Genomic DNA, 18714 nt, shown 5'->3' with positions numbered 1-18714 from the left:
TCCAAACATACTACAGGAGACAGGTATCCAAAATGATGCTGGCAGTGGTTTCCTTAAAACAGATCTGAGGACTCATTCATTTGTAGCTCATCAAGGAGGCTCTCAGACAGCCCCAAATCATCCCTCACCACACCTCCTGGCCAACCATGCCCCCATATCAAAATAAACCTAACAGTCCAGACCTCCACCAACACCAGACCGGGTACCAGCAGCCTAGGGTGTCAGAGAACATCTGCCACTCAGTGCAAACCAAGGCAAGAGGGAAGGGAAATTCCCACCATATCACAAAGCCATGGGCCATGAAGGGCAGAAGCAGATGGGCAGATGGCATAGTGGTTAAACACACGGGTTCTAGGGCCAGAATGTCTAGGTTCAAATCCCTGTCACAAACTGGTTGTGTGCCCTTGACAAATTACTTACCCCTCTGGACTCCAATTTCCTCATCATTTATTTAAAAAAAAAAAAAAAGTTATAAAAAGAATTTAATTCTCAGGATTGTGATAGAATTAAGTGAGATAATGTGTAAATAGCACAGCAAGACTCCTGGTATGTAATAAGTGCTCGATACATGCTGGCTATCTTTATTATCTGATATAAATGTCTCCAGAGCAATCCCAGCCCTCAGTCTTAGAAGGCACAAATCTCTCAGAGAGCCCTTCAGCCAGCTCCTAGGACCAAACTCCTCCACAGCCCAGGCCTGTGGGCCATCTCACACAGTACCCACCATGGAGGGAGGACCCAATACCCCATGCCGGCAGTGAGAAAATCCAGGAGCTTCCTGGCATTAGCAGCATAGTTCTCCAACCCCTCACACTCAGGTTGGTGCAGGAAGGCCCAAGATTTCCTCTTCTGTTCCATTCTCCCTGAATCTACCTTCCATCGATCCTCTGTCGTTCTTCCTGAGTACAGATTCCACAGGCTCACTCCATTACTGAGCTGTCATTTATTCAACAAACATTTATTGAACAACTACTACATACCAAACATTGTCCAAAATTATAATGGTGCCCACAATCTAGTGAAAGGTACAGATAAGTAGAGGCAGGCACAATACAATTTCATGTATAAATAAGTACATGTGCTCCAGAAACACACAGGAAGGCACCTAGAAATTGACGTTAACAAGGATCATGAGGAAATGGCCAGCTAGAGCATCCAGCTGGTGTTGGGGGGGGGGGCGCGCACAGAGAGTACTGAAAGATGAGGTTCGAGAAGTAAGCAAGAGCCTTGAGGTCTCATTAAACAGCATGACTTTGCCTTGAGGGCAAGAGGAAGCCTTGAAAGTGTTTCGTAGGCATGTGACTTAATTTGCTATAGTTAGGAGAATGTCATGGGGGTAAAACTGGAATCAGAGAGACGACTTAGAAGACTTCTGTAATCCAAGAAGAATTTGGTGACCTGAGGGGCGCCCGGGTGGCTCAGTTGGTTGAGCGTCCAACTCTTGATTTCGGCTCAGGTTGTGATCTCAGGGTCGTGGGATAGAGCCCCGTGTCAGGCCCAGGCTCAGCAGAGAGTCTGTTTGAGATTCTCTCCTTCTCCCTCTGCCCCTCCCTCCGCTTGTACTCTCGCTTCCTCTCTCAAATAAATAAATCTTAAAAAAAAAAAAAAGCACCTGGAGACTTGAACTAGGGCAGCCGTAGCAGGGATGGTAAGAAGGCAAAGACTTTGAGAAACCTCTGGCAGGAAGAATCAACAAGATTTGGCAATTAATTGGTTGTGGCTAGAGAAAAGCAATCAAGGATGGTTCTCAGGTTTCTGACAGAACTACCAGACAGTGGTTCCAGTCACAACTTGAGAGCAAGCTGGAGGACCAGGTGTTGGGAGAAAGGGGACACCTGAGCTTTAAGGGGCCTGTGGCATCCAGATGGAGATACAGAAATAGGCAGTTGGATGTGAAAGCTTGGGGTTCAGCTGGCAGATAAAGCAGACTGCTTTTCTCCAGCAGGATCTCTGCTGCCATGTCAAAGATGGAACCCCTCTATAGAGACATTCCCTGCCTGGGTAGGCAGAGAAGACAGAGAATTGGAGAAAGAACCCTAGACGCCATGAAGAGCTTCAAGAACCACGAGGTAAGGCAGGTAGGGGAGGTAGGTCAGGTAGGGGACGCAAGCTGACCAAGGGCCAAAGCCATACAAGTGACATTTCTTAAACAAGTTGAGAAGGAAAATTAAATCTGTGCCCACTAAATTAAAACCCACCTCGGCAGGATCTGTGCCTACAGCATCAAAAGCCACAGAGTATCCACTCATCTGGCTTTGACAAAAGATGGACACAAAATGATTCTGTCGGGACTGGAGCAGATTTCTTTTCTCCAGTGGGATTTCTGCTGCCACTTCAGTTCCCATTTCTCAGTGCCTCACTAATCAGGCCCTTTCCAACAAAAGTGATGGGGGAAGCTGGTTGGGGGTGGGTGTTGGGAGAGAGGGGAAGGGCAGCAACGAGAAGGAGCCGTGGCTCTGGGAAACTAGAGTGGGAAATGAAAATATTTGCTGAATTCCTTAGACTTAGTTAATCTGAAAATGGATGTCAAAATAAGAAGTAAGCCCCATACTAACAAGTTGTGGATGTCAATTTAACACCACCCTTGTCAGGCTCCTCAGCAGCCTTTACCAGGTGCATAAAAAGGTGATGGCTCTGACGAGAGCCATCTGACGAGAGGTTCCAGGAACACCGATAAGCTGTGCACTGTCACGAAGCACTACTTAGGTTTCCTCTCTGGCTGTTTTTATTTTGTTACACATTTAATTAAGAGCCTTCCCAGCAGTTATGCGGAGTCCTGCTTCTAAAAGGCAGCCACAAAGCTCTCCTCCCCCCAGCCCCTGCTACCTGACATCTGCTTCCCTCCTGCATATTCTTTTTCAGAGCTTCACTGGTCTTTTCAATGCAAACACAAACCAGCTTACCAAAGTCTGCCCAACCCATCTCTTTTAGAAGCAACATGGTCTTAGAATTCAAGTCTGTCTAGCTAGGAGTCTACCAATTTGGGTCTCAGTTTCAAATTCTGTTTTGTTTTGTTTTTTCCATCTATAAAAGGGAGCTATCACCTTCTACCAGGGAAGATAATTAGGAGGACTGAATGAAATATGGTACATGCTCATTAAAATTTGGTTTCAAGGCGCCTGGGTGGTGCCAATTGGTTAAGCGTCCGACTCTTGGTTTTGCCTCAGGTCATGATCTCAGGGTCCTGGGATGGAGCCCCATCTCAGGCTCCAAGTTCAGTGTGGAGTCTGCTTGAGATTCTCTCTCTCCCTCTCCCTTTGCAACCCCCCCCCCCCAGCTCATGCTGTCTCTCTCTCTAAAATAAATCTTTAAAAAAAATTTTTTTTGTTTTTTTTTTTTCTATATGTTTGGATATAGACCCAATCCCTCTTCTTGATTACATCAGTTCTTATGAAGATGGAAAGCAGCCTCCTGAGTCACCAAAATCTGTCCCAGGCTCAGTGGGCCGAACTGGTGCTATAGGCCAGAATGGGCCAGACCCAAAGACAACACCCTCTGAAATTCCCTTTGTCTCATGGAGAAACCAACTTAGGAGGCCTGGCCAGAGAGTCCCCACACGGACACACAGGGAAGTTTTCGTATACACACATATGTACATGCCATCCCTAGTTAACGCAGGAGATTCTGAAATGTGGGTGTCTGGGATATGAACACACCAGAGTGAAATCCACTTGGAAGAGTGGGAGTCCTGGGAGGCTATCTGGAGACACTGTGCCTCTGGACTGGGCCACATGAGCCACAGACACTGGGTATCAGCCTGAACCCCAAACAGCTTCTCTTATGCCACGTACCTCCACCTCAATCCCTTCTCTGCTTCAAGTACTCGGAGCTGCCCAGGATGCCATAAATAAGAGCAACAGCCTTCCTCCTCCTCTGTGGAACCCTCCCCTGATTCATATCTGCTTCCAGATCCAGCCTCTGTAATTTCCCTGACACATGAGTGTCATCTGGGAACACTGAGATCCCCTGGAGCTCTGGGAGTCCTGTGCGCAACCTAGAGTATGCAGTCAGTGTGTGTATATGACCTGAGGGATGTGTGGGTGTTTATGTGATCTGGACTTGTTCCTCCTGTCTCACCTAGGGATCTGGTATCCAGTAGCAGGCTTGACATCCACCTGAGTGCGTAACTTCACCTCAATACCCAGCACCCAAAAGGCATAAAAAAGGACCTTGGTGAGAAGATAATGCCTAATTTGGTAGGAAATGTCACTCCGGAGCCACTATTCCTCACCCCCGACCAATACCCCACCTATGCACGAAAGTGTACACGCACGCACGCGCGCACGCACACACACAGAATGCTTGCAGCTGCCTTCAGTCACAAAGAACACAGAGATATCGATTCTATCAATCCTCAGCAAACAGTGCCCCCACCACCTCCACCCCATTTTAGCTCCCTGGGGGCTGTCTGAAGCCAGGTATCCATGAGGATAGACAAGAGGCAAAAGTGTCAACCTAGCAAAGAAACCAGTTCTGTCTTCCATAACCAGGGAAGGACCAGGGGACAAAGGAGAAAAAGCAGTGGGGACAAAGGAGGCTGGGGAATTGGACAGCTCCCTAGAAGCAGCCCTCTCTCATCCCACCACTGGGCCTGCAGTTGAATCATCAGGGCCTTGTACCCCAGATAAAAGGGTAGCACAGCAGAATGGTTAAGAGACAGGACCCTGGAGCCAGGTTGCCTGGGTTTGAATCCTGGCTCTGTGTGTCTTAGGCAAGTTACTTAACCTCTCTGTGCCTTAATTCCCTTATCTATAAAACAGGAATAAAAGTACCAAGGTTTATTAAATGAATTACTATTTCTAAAGCATTAAGGGTAGTAAACACTATATATTTGTTAAAAAAAAAAAAAAGAAAGGATCTTCTTTTAACTCCTTCCTTCCAGGGCAATAACATGCAGCCCCACAACTGGAAGGACTGTCCTGAGCAGTGGGACCTGGCAAAGGCAGGAAGGCCCTGACAACAGCCGTCCCGGTAGGGTCCTTGACAGGTCTACTCCCAGCTCCAGAGGCAGAAGGCAGGGTTCCCAGTCCTCTTTTCACCTTGGCAGCCCCAAAGATCCAGGGACTCCCTGACTCAGCTGCCCTGTAGGCTTGGACGTGTAAGCCTGCAAAAGGCGACACCTGGTCCCATAGCTTCCAAGCCCTGCCAGCAAAGCAGTGCTTCTCATACTCACATGACTTTCAAGTCCCAGTCTCCACAAGTGACAAAAATTGACTTGACGTTTGGATCTAAGAGGCCTTCTTTCGCCATCCACTCATCGACCCTCTGAAAAGTACACAACAAGAACAGATGAGATTTTCCTTTCTTTTTTTTTCTTCCCAAGTCTGTGAAGAGCCACACCAGTGAAACACAGATAAGCTGCTTGTAATCAGAGCAGGAGAAAACTGTAATCTTATCCAGCCATGGCTCCGCTCTGGGCTCTCAGCCTTGGCTCAGGGCTATGGGGTCACTGGGAGGATGATCCCTGCAGGAAGATCCACAAACCCGAATGAGTGGGGGAAGGGAGCCCCTCCACTGCCCCACTGCCCCACTGCCTGGCAGCCCACCCCAGACGGGATAAGGACACATCCTGGTAAGTCGGTCCTCAAAAGCAAAGCCTAGCACAGACACAGGATGCCCTGGGCCATGAGAACAGGCTGGAAGGAGGCCCCAAGCAGGAACTCCAATCCACAGGTTCATTCATTCCCTTATTCATTTCACCCTCCCACCAAAGGTTTATTAACCAAATTTATGAATTTGGTTATTCCCCAAATGACGGTGAAGTTAATTTTCACTGTGAGTCTAGCAGAAAAAGCTCCCTTGCTGGGATAGAACCCCACCTTGATCCCTGGGGTGGCATGGCCTGCTTCAGTCCCTGAAAGCTCATAAACTGGCCCAGACTTTATGTTTCTCCTCTCCTGGTTGAGGACTCAAATTCAAATTCAGTGGACTCTTTTGAAGGCTGAGCTCAATTCCTAGACAGGGACAAAAACTGCTCCTAAACATACTTTAAGTATTTCTTTCCCTTCATCCCTTTGATCAGGCTTATTATTTGCACTCACATTGGAAGTACAAATACTAAAATCAGTATATAATGAGAGAATTATCAGAAAGCATTCCTGAAGCATTGCCTATTTTTCAGAAGATCCCAGGCATGGGGTGAGAGTACAGCAGATGACCACCACGCCACTCACACAGAAGGATTAGCTTTTAAAGGCTACATCGCAAAGTAGCCAGAAATGCAGGATTGAAAGTCAAACACATCTGGGTTCTAACCTTGGCTCTTCCATATCCTGGCTGTGTCACTGATAGGAAGTCATTTAAAAGTCATTTAACCTCTCTGAACTTCAGTTTCCTTCATCTATAAAATGAGGTAGGATGACTAACCTTACAGGGTTGTTTTGAGAATTAAATGTAATAATGTATTAAGTGCCTACCACAAAATAGACAGTAGGCTGAGAAGGCGAGAAAGGCAGATCATCATAATACAATATAATAGATGCAGCCCTGGAGAAGTGACCAGAATGCTATAGGACCAAGAGGAGGAAATGACTAGCTCTACCTTTTACAGAGAAAGGAGTCAGAAAGGAAGGCTTCAGGAAGACGCCAACCGAACTAGGGGACTTGGTGGTTGGGTTTCCCAAAAGGGTGGAGCAGAGTAAAGGATGTCCCAGGCAGAGGCAGAGGCACGATCATTTTGTATTTGAGAAGCAATTATATGCTCAATGTCTGCCTCCCCCACCAGACTATAAGCACCATGAAGGCAGGGACTTTTATTTGTTTTATTCACTGTCTAAATCCCTAACTCAGCAGTGTCTTCTCAATAGATACCTGCTGATTGACTGAAACATGAGTAGGGGATAGTGTGACCGATGTCTAGCGTGTAGAAAGGAGGGACAGGAAATGAAGCTGGGGGTTAGGCAGGCCAGACTGTGAAGACTCCAGCAGGTAATGGAGAGCTCACTGAAATCGTGAAGTAAGATTACTCCTAGCAGGTGTAGGCTAGCTCCCTGGGACATCTTAGAGATCCTGGAGGCCTGGTCCATACCAAAGCAGTCTTTGAGTAGGGCCAAGGATCCTAGGTCATTCCATGGCTAGAGCAGTCCTACCTCTCAGGAGGTCAGAGCTGCTCCTTAAGCCAGACTGTGCAGACCCTCTTCACAGTCTGCACACCGGAGAATCCCCCTCAGCCCAAGAGTCTCCCTAGCAAGCTAAATTCAGGACCTTCCACTGCGGAATGGCTTGTCTCCCCAGCCACTATGGCCCAGTTGCACAGAAGGACATGCACACACTCACATTCATGTATCCTTTCCCAAGACTCTACATAAGAAAAGGAGTAAGGCAAACCTAGGGCTCCCTATCTCATCTAACCCTGCTCCAGCTCACTGGCCTTAAATCCCCAAGGTACGTGCCCCATCTGCTGGGGGGGCTCCCCAATGCCCCAACTCCTAAAAAGTGGTCTTGGAAAAGAGAGCAAGACAGGATTGTCAGGAGCCAATGCCCAGCAGGACCTTTCCCATGAGAAGCACTTAATACTCACAGGGGCCCTTGGAAGCTTAGGGCCTAGGCCATTCACTCATGCAATAGGTATTTAGTGAGAACCTTCTACTGTAAGCCTGTCCAGAGAAGTGATACTACATTTGTCCTGCAGTATCACTGTCTTTTTCTGTCCTTTTCCTTCCCTTCTCCGCTTAAATGGATAAAGAGTTAGAGGAATCACCAAGGGAGGGGGGTGGGAGGATGGGTTAGCCTGGTGATGGTATTAAAGAGGGCACGTTCTGCATGGAGCACTGGGTGTTATGCACAAACAATGAATCATGGAACACTACATCAAAAACTAATGATGTAATGTATGGTGATTAACATAACAATAAAAAATTAAAAAAAAAAAAAAAAGAGAGGAATCACCAAGACAATCCCCAATCAGCTGGGCTGGCCCTCCCAGCTACTGAAGGTCTAGCATGAGTCCTACCTGGACTAAATGAGTCAGGCAAACACCTAGCTGGCCACCTGCTCAGGGCCTTGGTTAGGACAAGAAGTCAGCTTTTTAGCTATATGACCAACTCAGGGCTAATGAGACAAAGTAGAGCCCATTCTGGTCTCCTTGCCAGAGACTCCCTATTCAGGCTGATGCCAGGAATCTTCCCTCTTCACCCACAAAGTATGCTCAAGTATCAGAAAGTAGCTTTGTGGATAAGACTCAGAATCCCCTGAGCATTCTGCTCCAGGCTGGCCTGAGGTTAGCAAGAGGAAGTCTCCTGAAGACCATCGCTCCCTGTCAACCAGCACAACTGAGGGGGAAAAAAATCCCATAATCTCAATAGCTCTGGTTCACTGCTGGCCTACAGCAGGCATCTTCCTCCTCAGATCCTGGCCAGAGACATTCCCGGGAATAGCTAGCTGCCTGCAGTCTGGCCTCCCTCAGGGGGCAGGCCCTGGCTGGGACAGAGGAAAGAATGGGTCAGTCCCCACTTTCTCTTTGAGTCTGGTCTTACAGGGAGCAGTTGATGCTGAGGGGCCCCCTCAATCATAGGAGTGAATCTCCCCTCAAAAAAAGAGGGTCAGTGCGGCTGGGAGACACCTCAGAACTCATCTTCTCATCTCCCAACCTACTGTAGGTACCCTAACACTGACCCGACCCAGAGCTTGACCAGTTAGAGAACCTAGGCTTGTACACTCCCAGGGACAGGGAGCATACCTGCCACTGGGTGAGCCTAAACCTGACTCCATCCTGAGGAGCCCAGGAATTCAGTCTGCATTTCTCTCTCCCATGGGACAGGGCCTCTTGGCTAAATAAAGAGATCTTCCTCCCTCTCCCTGCTACCACCCAACTTCCTCCAGGCTGACTACCTAGATGTGCCCTGCTATACCCACCCCCCACCCCCTACTCTGCTTCCTCCTGTGCTTTGATAGGGGCTGAGCTTTAGGTTTACTGGTCTTAAAGATAATAAAGCACCTAATGGGATCCACAGGCTTTTTCTCTTCTCCCCTCCCCTGAGAGAGGAGGGAGGGGGAAAGGGACCTTCTCCCTCCGTGAAAACCCCCAGGCCAGAAGGGGTGGGAGACAAGCTGAGGCCAAGCCCGGCCCGTCCTTATTCCCTCAGGCTGGAGCACAAGAAGCAGCGTCTTAACCTTTTCCAGCTCCCGGAGGAGAACATCCTAGAAGTGTGGTCTCCGCCAAGGGTTCTAAAGCCTTTCATTTGATTTCCCTCACATAGGCAATTGTCGTAATTATTCTGATTCGGAATCATTACCCAGCGCAGCCTCTGCACCCCTGACAGGCACAATGCATCCAGCGGCAGGCTGCAGTGGGGCAGGCGGGCCCAGCGCACCTCCTGGAGGAGCTGACAGCAAACAAAAGCCATCAATGGGGAGTTCTGGGTGAGTTAATGAAGCGCTCACATGCCACAGGCAGCCCACACTAAAGCTAAACAAAAACACCTCAGTCCCCAGGGCTAGTCCTGCGGTCCTACGCTGGGCTCCCCTCTTCCCCGACCCACCCAGCACCGGCTGCCCACGCTGTCCAGCCCAGGGCCGGGGGCCAGGAGGGGGCGGGGGCCCTGTGTGGAACTCGGGGCAGCACTGGACATCTTGCCAGTAACCCTGACGGGAACAGCTGGAGATGACAGATCAATGGTTCAATACTCTCAACAGCATGTCACCGATGTGACAGCAAATGTTATTCTAATCAAGCCATAATCATAGTCAAATTACACGGCTACATTCTCAGGAGGGGAGGGAGAGAAAGGCAGCGGGAAAGGGTCAGAGGTCAGGAATTAAAGGTCACTCAACCTACCTCCAGCACTTGCTGCAGGCTCGGCTGCCCATCCACCATGGCTTGAATGATCCCGGTGAGCTGCAAGGAAAGAGAAATAGCCAGTAGGTGGAACTGCAGGGTGCAGGGTCGCAAAGCCAGACTGGATCCTTTCCTTCCTCCTTCTACTAGAAAAGACTCTGGCCTGCAACACTTTTGGCTCAGAACCTGCCAGAAGCCTTGGGAATGAAGTCCCAGGACATAAGGTGAACTTTCTCCACAACATCCTGCCCCGAAAGGGGGAAACACATCTACATGCTGACCACAGGGTGTGTTTCATACCCATTTCAGCTTTCACTTTGAAAAAAAAAGGAAAAAAAAAAAAAAAAGATTTTATGTGTCTTGTATTCAATAGGCTCAGTAAATCCCTACAAATTATGATCTAAAGTAAATTCACCTCCCAGCTTCACAGAAGTTCCTGTAGACCTTGAGGAATGCTCACATAGGACAGCAACACTTGGGTTCAAGTCTGGGTCTCGATGTCCAGCATTTCCCCATCTAACACCAGAGAAGAGCCGGGGGAACCCCACAGGCATCCACCCTTTACCGTGAATACCTGGGTCCTCAATACCAACTAGGCAAGCAAGAAATAGACACTTTTTTTTTTAAGATTTTATTTATTTGACAGAGAGAGAGAGCACCAGTAGGCAGAGTGGCAGGCAGAGGGAGAGGGAGAAGCAGGCTCTCCGTTAAGCAGGGAGCCCGATATGGGGCTCGATCCCAGGACCCTAGGATCATGACCTGAGCCGAAGGCAGACGCTTAATGACTGAGCCCCAGGCACCCCAAGAAATAGACACCTTTAACTGATTGGGAAACTCAGACGGAAAGGCCTAATAAAGGAACCTGGTCTAGAGAATTTCTGACTCAGGCCTATGCTCACCCAGGTCAGGCCTAGGTTCAAACAAGCTTGTTGCTTTGCTTTGTTTTGTTTTGAAGTGAAAATATCCCTCGAATACAGACTAGGACAGACTGCCTCGGGGACCTGAGGCAGGAGACCCCTATCCACAGACCTGGACCCAGCTGGAAATCACCATGCCCAATGTGCCCCTGGCTACTCCTATAGAGAGCAGCAGCTCAGGCTTGCTGGGGAACTTCTTTTTTTTAAGTGTTGGGGGGGGGGGGATTAAACTCCAATTAAACTATAATTACATTTAATGAATATCAAATACCCAGCTCACAGGAACCGCCGGCTCTAAGAGGGAAGTTTAGTTTCTCATAGAGACTTACATGGAATGGTAATACACACCTTTTAGGGAAGAAATTTTCATTTTAAGAACGCTGAGTTCCTCTAGGTGGGTTTCTGTAGTTCATCAAGTCATTATTAGGTGGTATTTTAAGGAAGTGTAAGGACACAGCCACTCTATTTTATATTCCAGAAACTGTTTTTATATTAATCTGTATTTTAATTGGGTAACAGCTGCTGCCTACAGACTTCCCATGGTCTAAAAGGAAAATAAATTAGAAAGATTAACTACACTGTTGTTTCACAAGGCTTTAACCCACAGCATGCCCACCCGGCTGGCACCTCCACACCCTTTCCTTGCTTGGGAGACCAAAGAACTGCCCAGCAGAGGGAGGGCCTGAGCCAAAGAGAAGAAAAGTTGGTCCACTGAGGGCTAGGGGTGGGGCTGGGGGGTGAGGGGTGAGGAAGAGCTCTGGGTCAGCGGCTTTAATCTTATGAGTGCTAAGACTCCTCTTTTTATTTAGTCAACAACTATTCATGGACGGCCTACAATGTACTGGGCCCCATTCCAGGAACTAGGGATCCAGCTGTGAGGAAAAACATGAAACCCCTGCCCTCCTGGAATCAGCACTCTTCTTGGCAGCCCCTCCATGCCCAGCCCAGCCGGCACACAAGGCCTGTACACCTTCCAGAGCCACACCCTGAGCAGGCAGCTGCCCTGGGTTTGTCTCAGGCACAGAGGGGCCAGAGTCCAGAGTAGGCTTGTTGCTGACTCCAGGTGCAACACCCAGATGACTGACGAGCACCCATGCACCTACCCCTGCCCTTCCTGGGCCCGCTTCTCTCCTGCTTCATTCTTCCAGGGCCAAGCCACACCCCCAGGCTTGGAGCTGGTGCTCAGGGTCAGGACTATCCTGGAAAACCTACAGCCAGGCACTCTCACTTCTTGGAAAAGCTCTGGGGTCTGTGTGCCAGTCTCATGTCCTGTCTGAGTCTTCTGGGGCAAAGTTAGGTCTACCACTTCTCTTGACTCCTACACCAAGGGTCACTGAGATGAGATGAACACTGAAGGGCTTCCAGAAAGGCTCACTCACAGAAGAAACCAATGGCACCCTTGTCAAGAGACCTCCCTCCTTGGAGATGGGACTTAGGTCAGCATCTATGCACTCCACAAGCACCTGCTCTGGGCCCAGGAAAATCACTCATGTGCGGAGAGAAAGTCACTGCACTAAAAAGGAAAACCAGGGCACTGCTCTGCGCGATCTCTCACTACAGACTAGGGCCCACCTTTTCCACCCTGGTGGTAGGTGGTAGGGCTCCGGGGTCCTAGGGCTTTCTCACACTCCTGTCCAGTGGTCAGCAATCCTAGAATCATCAGCCTGGAAGGAGCCTAGTGAGCCCAGCTCCCTCTCTCTCCAGGCTTCCCAGACTACTTGTGGTTCAGCAAGACACGGCTTACAGCTGAGCTCCTAAAGGGCTTGAACTCAACCCCCAGAGACACGGGGGCTTGAACTATTGGTTCGGCTAGAGGCATCCTTCCAGGGGGAGGCCTCACTCCCCTGTATGAATCCTTCCAAGGATGGACTACATCTTATCAGCTCCACCAAGGCACTAGATGAAGTGTGTGAAATTAAGAAATTAGTCCCTGTACCTGATACTGACAACCTATAAGACATCTCTAAGACTTACACCAGAAGCGATGAAGGAGAGAGCTAATTTAATAAAATAAATACTGGAAAGTTCTACCTTAGGCCTAACTTAAATCCTTCATGCTGCAGTTTACACCCAACCCCACTTGGGTTAATATATATTTGTAAAAAGCTTTCACATCCTCACAATGAAAGGTACTAGAGGAAAGCCAAGTATTATTAAGCTGAGAACCAGGGCTCACAGGCTAAACAGAGCTCAAAGACCTTAACCACTTAAAGCTGGAGAGGTGAGAGGAAGAATTAATGTGTGCTCTGTGGCTCCTTTCACCAAGGGATTACAGATTAACTCCCGCTTCTCCAGACTCGGAAACCACAAGGCGAGGGGCTTTTGACCCTGACTGATAACATGACTGGTTACTGAGATCCCCTACCCACACAGGGGCTTTGTCCAGGAACGAGCTGGCTTCATCATAAACACTAGCAACTACAGGAAGCAGCCCAGGACACTCAATGCCAATAGCATGTCAGCATCCAGTGCTTTCTCCTTTCACAGTTTATCTCCAACACAATCGTATTCTGACACCAAGACAGTTTGTTGATTACATAAGCACTTGTCTCTGGTGTGCAATCTGATAATCAGACCCACTCTTTCTCCTCAGACAAAGAGACCAATAAATCTCACTCTTTATAAGTATAGGTGCAAGACAAAGCCCTTTACTGGCATTTAGCAAAATTGGTATTTTTTCTAGTTTTTTCAAGACAATGACAACAACAACAAAAAAAACTGCACTTGGTCAGGGACTGTGCAGTAGCCCAGCTGCTAGATGCAGAGATCTGACGGGTTGGAGCAGATTCTAGAGGTGGTAGGGAAAGGGCTTGGGAAGGAGTGAAATTTATCCCATCCTATCTCTGTCAGAAATAAGTCTCCAGGCAGACTATCACCTGAAACGAAGAAAGGATCTCAAGAAGGCTACTAACATGTCCATTACACAGAGCAGTTAAGAGTGTCTATATGTGGGCTACAGACCCACTCAAGGCAGCATCCCTCTTCTTGCTGCCCAGCACTGAGCCTGTCTGTCCCTGCCAAAAGCATGTACTCATATGTGTACTCATGTGTCATGATGTGCATGCACACACACACACACACACACACACAGAGGCCAGGGTTCTTAAGAACTTCTTATGCACAAGAGAAAATCCTACTAGAGGAGATGCTCAGGCACAATCCAGAGGTGCTGGGTTGTTCCTCACACCTACTAAGGAAAGATTCTCTCTGACTGTGATGATCTCTATCTCTACCCCAAAGGCAGCCACTGCCACACTGGACAAGGTCCCACAGTGATGGCCCCCAGCCCGTGTCCATGCCTCTCTCTACATTACAACTCCATCTGGTATGGAAACAGGGCAATATTTAGATGATCTGAGGTCTTCCAAAGAAGTCTTCACTTACTTGAAAGAACGAGTTAGCAGGACAGTTACTTCGGGGCAGGGGTGGGGTAGCAGGCAGCAAGGTGTGGTTGACTACTCCTTGACAATATTCATTCATTTAAGGAACACATGTTAAGTGTTTACTTGGCACCAGACCCTAATGATGGGCCAGAGATGGATCAGACCCAGGTTCTGCCCTCAGTGAACTCACTCACGGTCTAGTGGAGAGACACGTAAGTAAATACAGTACAATGCATCTGATCAGCGCTTTGGGTGGTGGGACCAGCCATGGGCTTGGGGAAGGCTCCCCAGAGAAGGTGACCCTGAGAAAAGTCCTAGAGGACAAGTAGGGGCAGGGAAGGAAAGTGGGAGCCGCATACAGGCAGGAGCATCGTGTGCACAGGCAGACTGTGAGGGAGCGACCTTAGGTGAGGGAAGTGAGGGGGCATGAAGCAGGGAGATGTGAGGTTGGACAAAAAGGCCGGGACCAGGTCAGGGAGAGTTGGAGGCTCTGGAAGCCTGAGGCGAAATGGCACCCTCGGTGCCACAGCTCAGTCACATCTTCACTTTCAGATAAGGCTTCTGGACAAGGGTCCCAACCCCACCGTGCCTCCTGCCCTCCAAATTATGTATGTGTGTCCAGGGGTGAAACTTTCTAAAAAAGGAAAAATAGCTCTCATCATAGTCTCACAATCCCTCCTCCCTTACCCCCAAAAAGAAACAGCAGCAGCCCTGATCTCAAAAAGATCTCTTTTCCCAATACTCTCAAGAACCCACTCCTGCCCAGGGCTGAGCTCCAACAGCACTGTTCCATGCCTAAAGAACTAGTAACCTTTCCCAAATTTGGGTCTGCCCAGCTGCACCAGGCAGCCTAGCTGCAGCTGGAGTCCCCAAGGGGGGGATCTGCACACAGAGAGGAAGACGAGAAGGACAAGAGGATACTGCATTTTCAGGCCAGTGGAGGCTCAGGTAACTAGCTGGCTTGAGGAAAATCTTCCCTTTCCACAAGGAAGGGGATTTTCACCATTAAAATGGTGGTTTTTTCCCAAAATGGGCAAAAAAAGAACAGATTAGCGCCCCCTGGTGGTACAGGTAATTTCCAGGGGCAAGGGGGAAAAAACGTAGATCCCAGAGGGAGCAAGAATCTCGACATCATTAGTGGGAACAACAAAGGGGCTGCGAGCCCACACACTTTGGCAGATGGACGCCTGCCTCAAAGGCCTGCCTGGGCTGGGCAGGAAACACTGGCATCAAGCCCAGCAGCGACCCCTGAAACTTCGTATCTGGGCTAAGTCAGCCTCAGAGCCCGTGGGGCCCTCCCACCAGTGGCAGGCAGGCCCTTTCCCAGCATTCCCCACACCAAGACAATGGTTTGGGGATCACTCGAGAACTTCCTTCCTCATGTTTCACTCATATGCAGAAAGTAAATCTCTAAACAAAGGCAGAATATCTCGAATGTACCCCAGCCCCAAATTCTTAAGAAGATTCCAGAAACACTCACGTTCTCCCATTACTTCTGCTACCACACATACTTGGCCTGTGATTCCACCACAGCCCCTGGCCACCACAGAGTGCATAACACGACACGTCACAGGGGAAAGCAGTCACAGAAGGTCTCAAGAGTAAGAACGCTTCAGGGGCACCTCCTCTCTGCTACTAGTTCTTTTGAGCCTCTAGCAAGCATCAAGATCTCAGTTAGCCCAATTTCACAATCTGCAAAATGGGGCCAATACTAACCCGCTGGCAAGGTGGCCGAGTACAACACCGGCACGGGATAAGGATAAAGACATTTCAGCCTCATATCCCACTTGGACTGCTCTTCTCGTTCCTCAATGATAGGGTCGTGCTTCCCACAAACTCAACCACTGCTTCACGCAGGGCCACTTTGCTCAAGGACAGAAAAACATCACCAGAGGCTAAGAAAGCCTGAACCTAACCTCTCCTTCCAAGAAGCTGAAATTTTTACCTCTTGTCAAGAGGCCCCAAGGGAAATAGAACTGAAAAGTAGCTGAACCCCGGCAGTACCACCCTGGAGTGGTGCAGCACTCCAAGTGCCTGGTCACCAGGACGGGTAGGGACGATAAGGGAGAGAAAAGGTTGGGGAAGCTGGGACAGATGGTGCCACTTCTCCTTGGGTCCCCAGTGACCACAGTGGTGCAAGCGGAGTGGCAGACTTTGTAAAAAGCCAGCTGCTGGCTGGGTCCAATGCGCACCTGCCTTACCCACTAATAAGGCTCCAGCTGCCCCTAAAGCAGCATGTACAGTGCACCAGTGACCCAAAAGCTCCTGTCCCAGCAGCCCGTGCTGCCCTGCTCCAGGGCCCTTACCTCTGTACAGAAGGGAGTAAGCTGTGGATGGACTACTGGCTGGACATACATGTGAAAGGTGGACTCAATCTCCATGGTCCGACCATTTAGCTTCAGGATGGGGAACTCGATGATTTCCTGGAATGGCAAAGACACAGAAAAAGAAGAATACATTTTTTTAACCAAACATTATAAGGAAGAGTCAAGAATGAGGGACTGTTTTGGACTCATTAGCTCCTGCCAGGCCAGACCCAAGACTGAGTGAGATGGTGCCAGCTCAGTTCCAATCCCAACCTTCCCACTGTTACTACCCTTACAGGTGGCAGGGACTAGACACACACCCCACCCCCACTGTCTCTGGAAAGGGGAAAGAAAGACAGTAGTACAAGCTGCCCCAGTTTCCCCAACTGCTTCTCTGCCAGAGGCCTGTTCACTGGAGCCCATAAAAGTAGCCCCACCCTGTCCCCTTGCCCAGGCCTCTGCCCTGGATGGGCCTGGATCTCCAGTCACCTAGACAACCAGCCATAAGACCAATCACAGCCTTCTGCATTTGAAGTTTAAGCAGAACCGATGAGTTTCTTCATTCGTTTTTTTTTTTTTTAAAAAAGATAAATAATAAATAAAGCCAAAGGGGATATAAAGAGAAAAAGAAAACTGAGTAAGAGTAATAGGAGCTGGTGCCTCCCACCTTTCTTTCAGGCAGTACACCCTCCCCCAGCCTGCCCCCCCCAATCACTTAGCCAGCCCTTCCCAGTCCACTGGAACATAATGGAAGAGACGGAGGAGGAGTGACAATTTGTTTGGTGTCTCTAAGATTAATTTGTCTCCGTTATTTAATAGAGATGCACAGCACCAAGGTCCTGGTGTGCAAACAGGCTTGCAGAACGCTGGCTGTGCAGCGCGCCTCCTACATCGCTCCTGGGAAGGGAGGAATGCACCAGAGGGGGGAGAGGGCAGGAGAGCACACGCGCATCAGAGAGAAAAGGGAGAGCGAGGAGAGAAAATAAAAAAAATTATTACTTTTTAATATTCAAAAACAGTTGGCAAAATTTAATCAAAGCAGAGGAAAAGCTAACATTTTTACCACTTTGACATTTTTATTAGCGCTTTCATAAATTTTTAAAACATGAATGGAATTAGTTTACAACACAAAAAAAAACTGCCCTGAAAACATCTGGAAGAGACAAATAGGAAATAATAAAAAAAATAAATAAAAGCAAAATCCTCCGAGTAAAATTAGCATGTGGAAAAGGCCTCCACTGCAGAGAGCGAAGGGGGGCTTGGCCCACTCCGTGGCCCCAGTAGTCAGCTCCAGCAGCATCCCTACCCCAGGTCCCCGGTTCTGGAGGGGACCCTTCTAGTATCACTAAAATCAAGGCAAACCGGTTCTCTCCAGGGACAGCCTGGGGGAACAGCATGGAAGCTGTTGACACCTGACCACGTGCAGGACATGGACGAGTGGGAAGACAGGAGAAATGGCCAATCTCCTCGATGTCCCAGGGCAGCCAGGTAGCCTCTCCCTCAAACACACCTAAGACTATTGGGCTTGTTCTTAAAGCATCTATTTTTATCCAACACATTACAGCAGGACTGAAGACTAAATCAAGGCAGTCAGATTTCATGACTGAAAAATCCAAAGGTTCTGCTCGCCTGGTCTCCCCAAAATGGGGAGGCTGACAGGAGCCCCCTGAGATAGGAAGGGCAACAAGGTTGAGGCAGAGGGGCCGTGGCAAGGAGGTCCCAGCTTTGCTTAAATTAGGTGACACCTTTCCTCCCAACTTGAAGAGACAGGGGGAGTTATCCCCCAAATCCCTGGGCCTCTCTCACTCCTCACAAAGCACTCCTTAGCAGACCTGATAGAGGACAGTTCTGTGCTGAAAAATAAAATGGAGGCACACATACACACAAAATACATATCGGTCCCCTTAGCAGACCTGATAGAGGACAGTTCTGTGCTGAAAAATAAAATGGAGGCACACATACACACAAAATACATATCGGTCCCCCTGAAAAACCAGATGTCCAAGATTTCCAAACACTAACTCTGAAGTGGGGCTCATCGGACGCCTGAATTTCTGATGTATCCTGCTTCTCCCACTATGGAGAAGCAGCACTTCCCCAGTAGGAGCTCCACAGCCTGGTTAGTTTGGCTGCCCTGGTGTCTAAAGAAGCAAATACAGCCAGTTCCTCACTAACAATGTTAGCTGGGCCCACAATGAAATTTAACCTGTGACACAACTGTACTTTTCATTTAAACTTTCATTTGGAGAGAAGCAGTGTTTGGAGACCTGCAGTTTGTCCTGCTAATAAAGACAAGTGTTGGGACCTTTAAGGATGCCATTCATCTTTGGCTT

General features: G+C 48.9%; 1 protein-coding gene across 9 annotated transcripts in view; it reads right to left on the bottom strand.

Moving 5' to 3' along the window:
• ERI3 (ERI1 exoribonuclease family member 3) overlaps window positions 1-18714 on the bottom strand; it is a 125767-nt gene that overhangs the window by 76362 nt on the left and 30691 nt on the right. For all 9 annotated transcript variants that reach the window (XR_004302539.1, XM_032430605.1, XM_032430589.1 and 6 more), the window contains 3 exons: window positions 16382-16498; window positions 9776-9835; window positions 5174-5265 (listed from right to left, as the gene is read on the bottom strand). Coding sequence is in view for 8 of the 9 variants with exons in the window: in XM_032430589.1 (XP_032286480.1) it covers window positions 5174-5265; window positions 9776-9835; window positions 16382-16498 (269 nt within the window). In the remaining variant the exon portion in view is untranslated. The remainder of the gene's footprint in view (window positions 1-5173; window positions 5266-9775; window positions 9836-16381; window positions 16499-18714) is intronic.

The sequence above is a fragment of the Phoca vitulina genome, unplaced genomic scaffold (assembly GCF_004348235.1).
Source record: "Phoca vitulina isolate PV1807 unplaced genomic scaffold, GSC_HSeal_1.0 scaffold2, whole genome shotgun sequence".
Lineage (NCBI taxonomy): Eukaryota > Metazoa > Chordata > Mammalia > Carnivora > Phocidae > Phoca > Phoca vitulina.
This window is presented reverse-complemented; position numbering and strand designations above follow the sequence as displayed.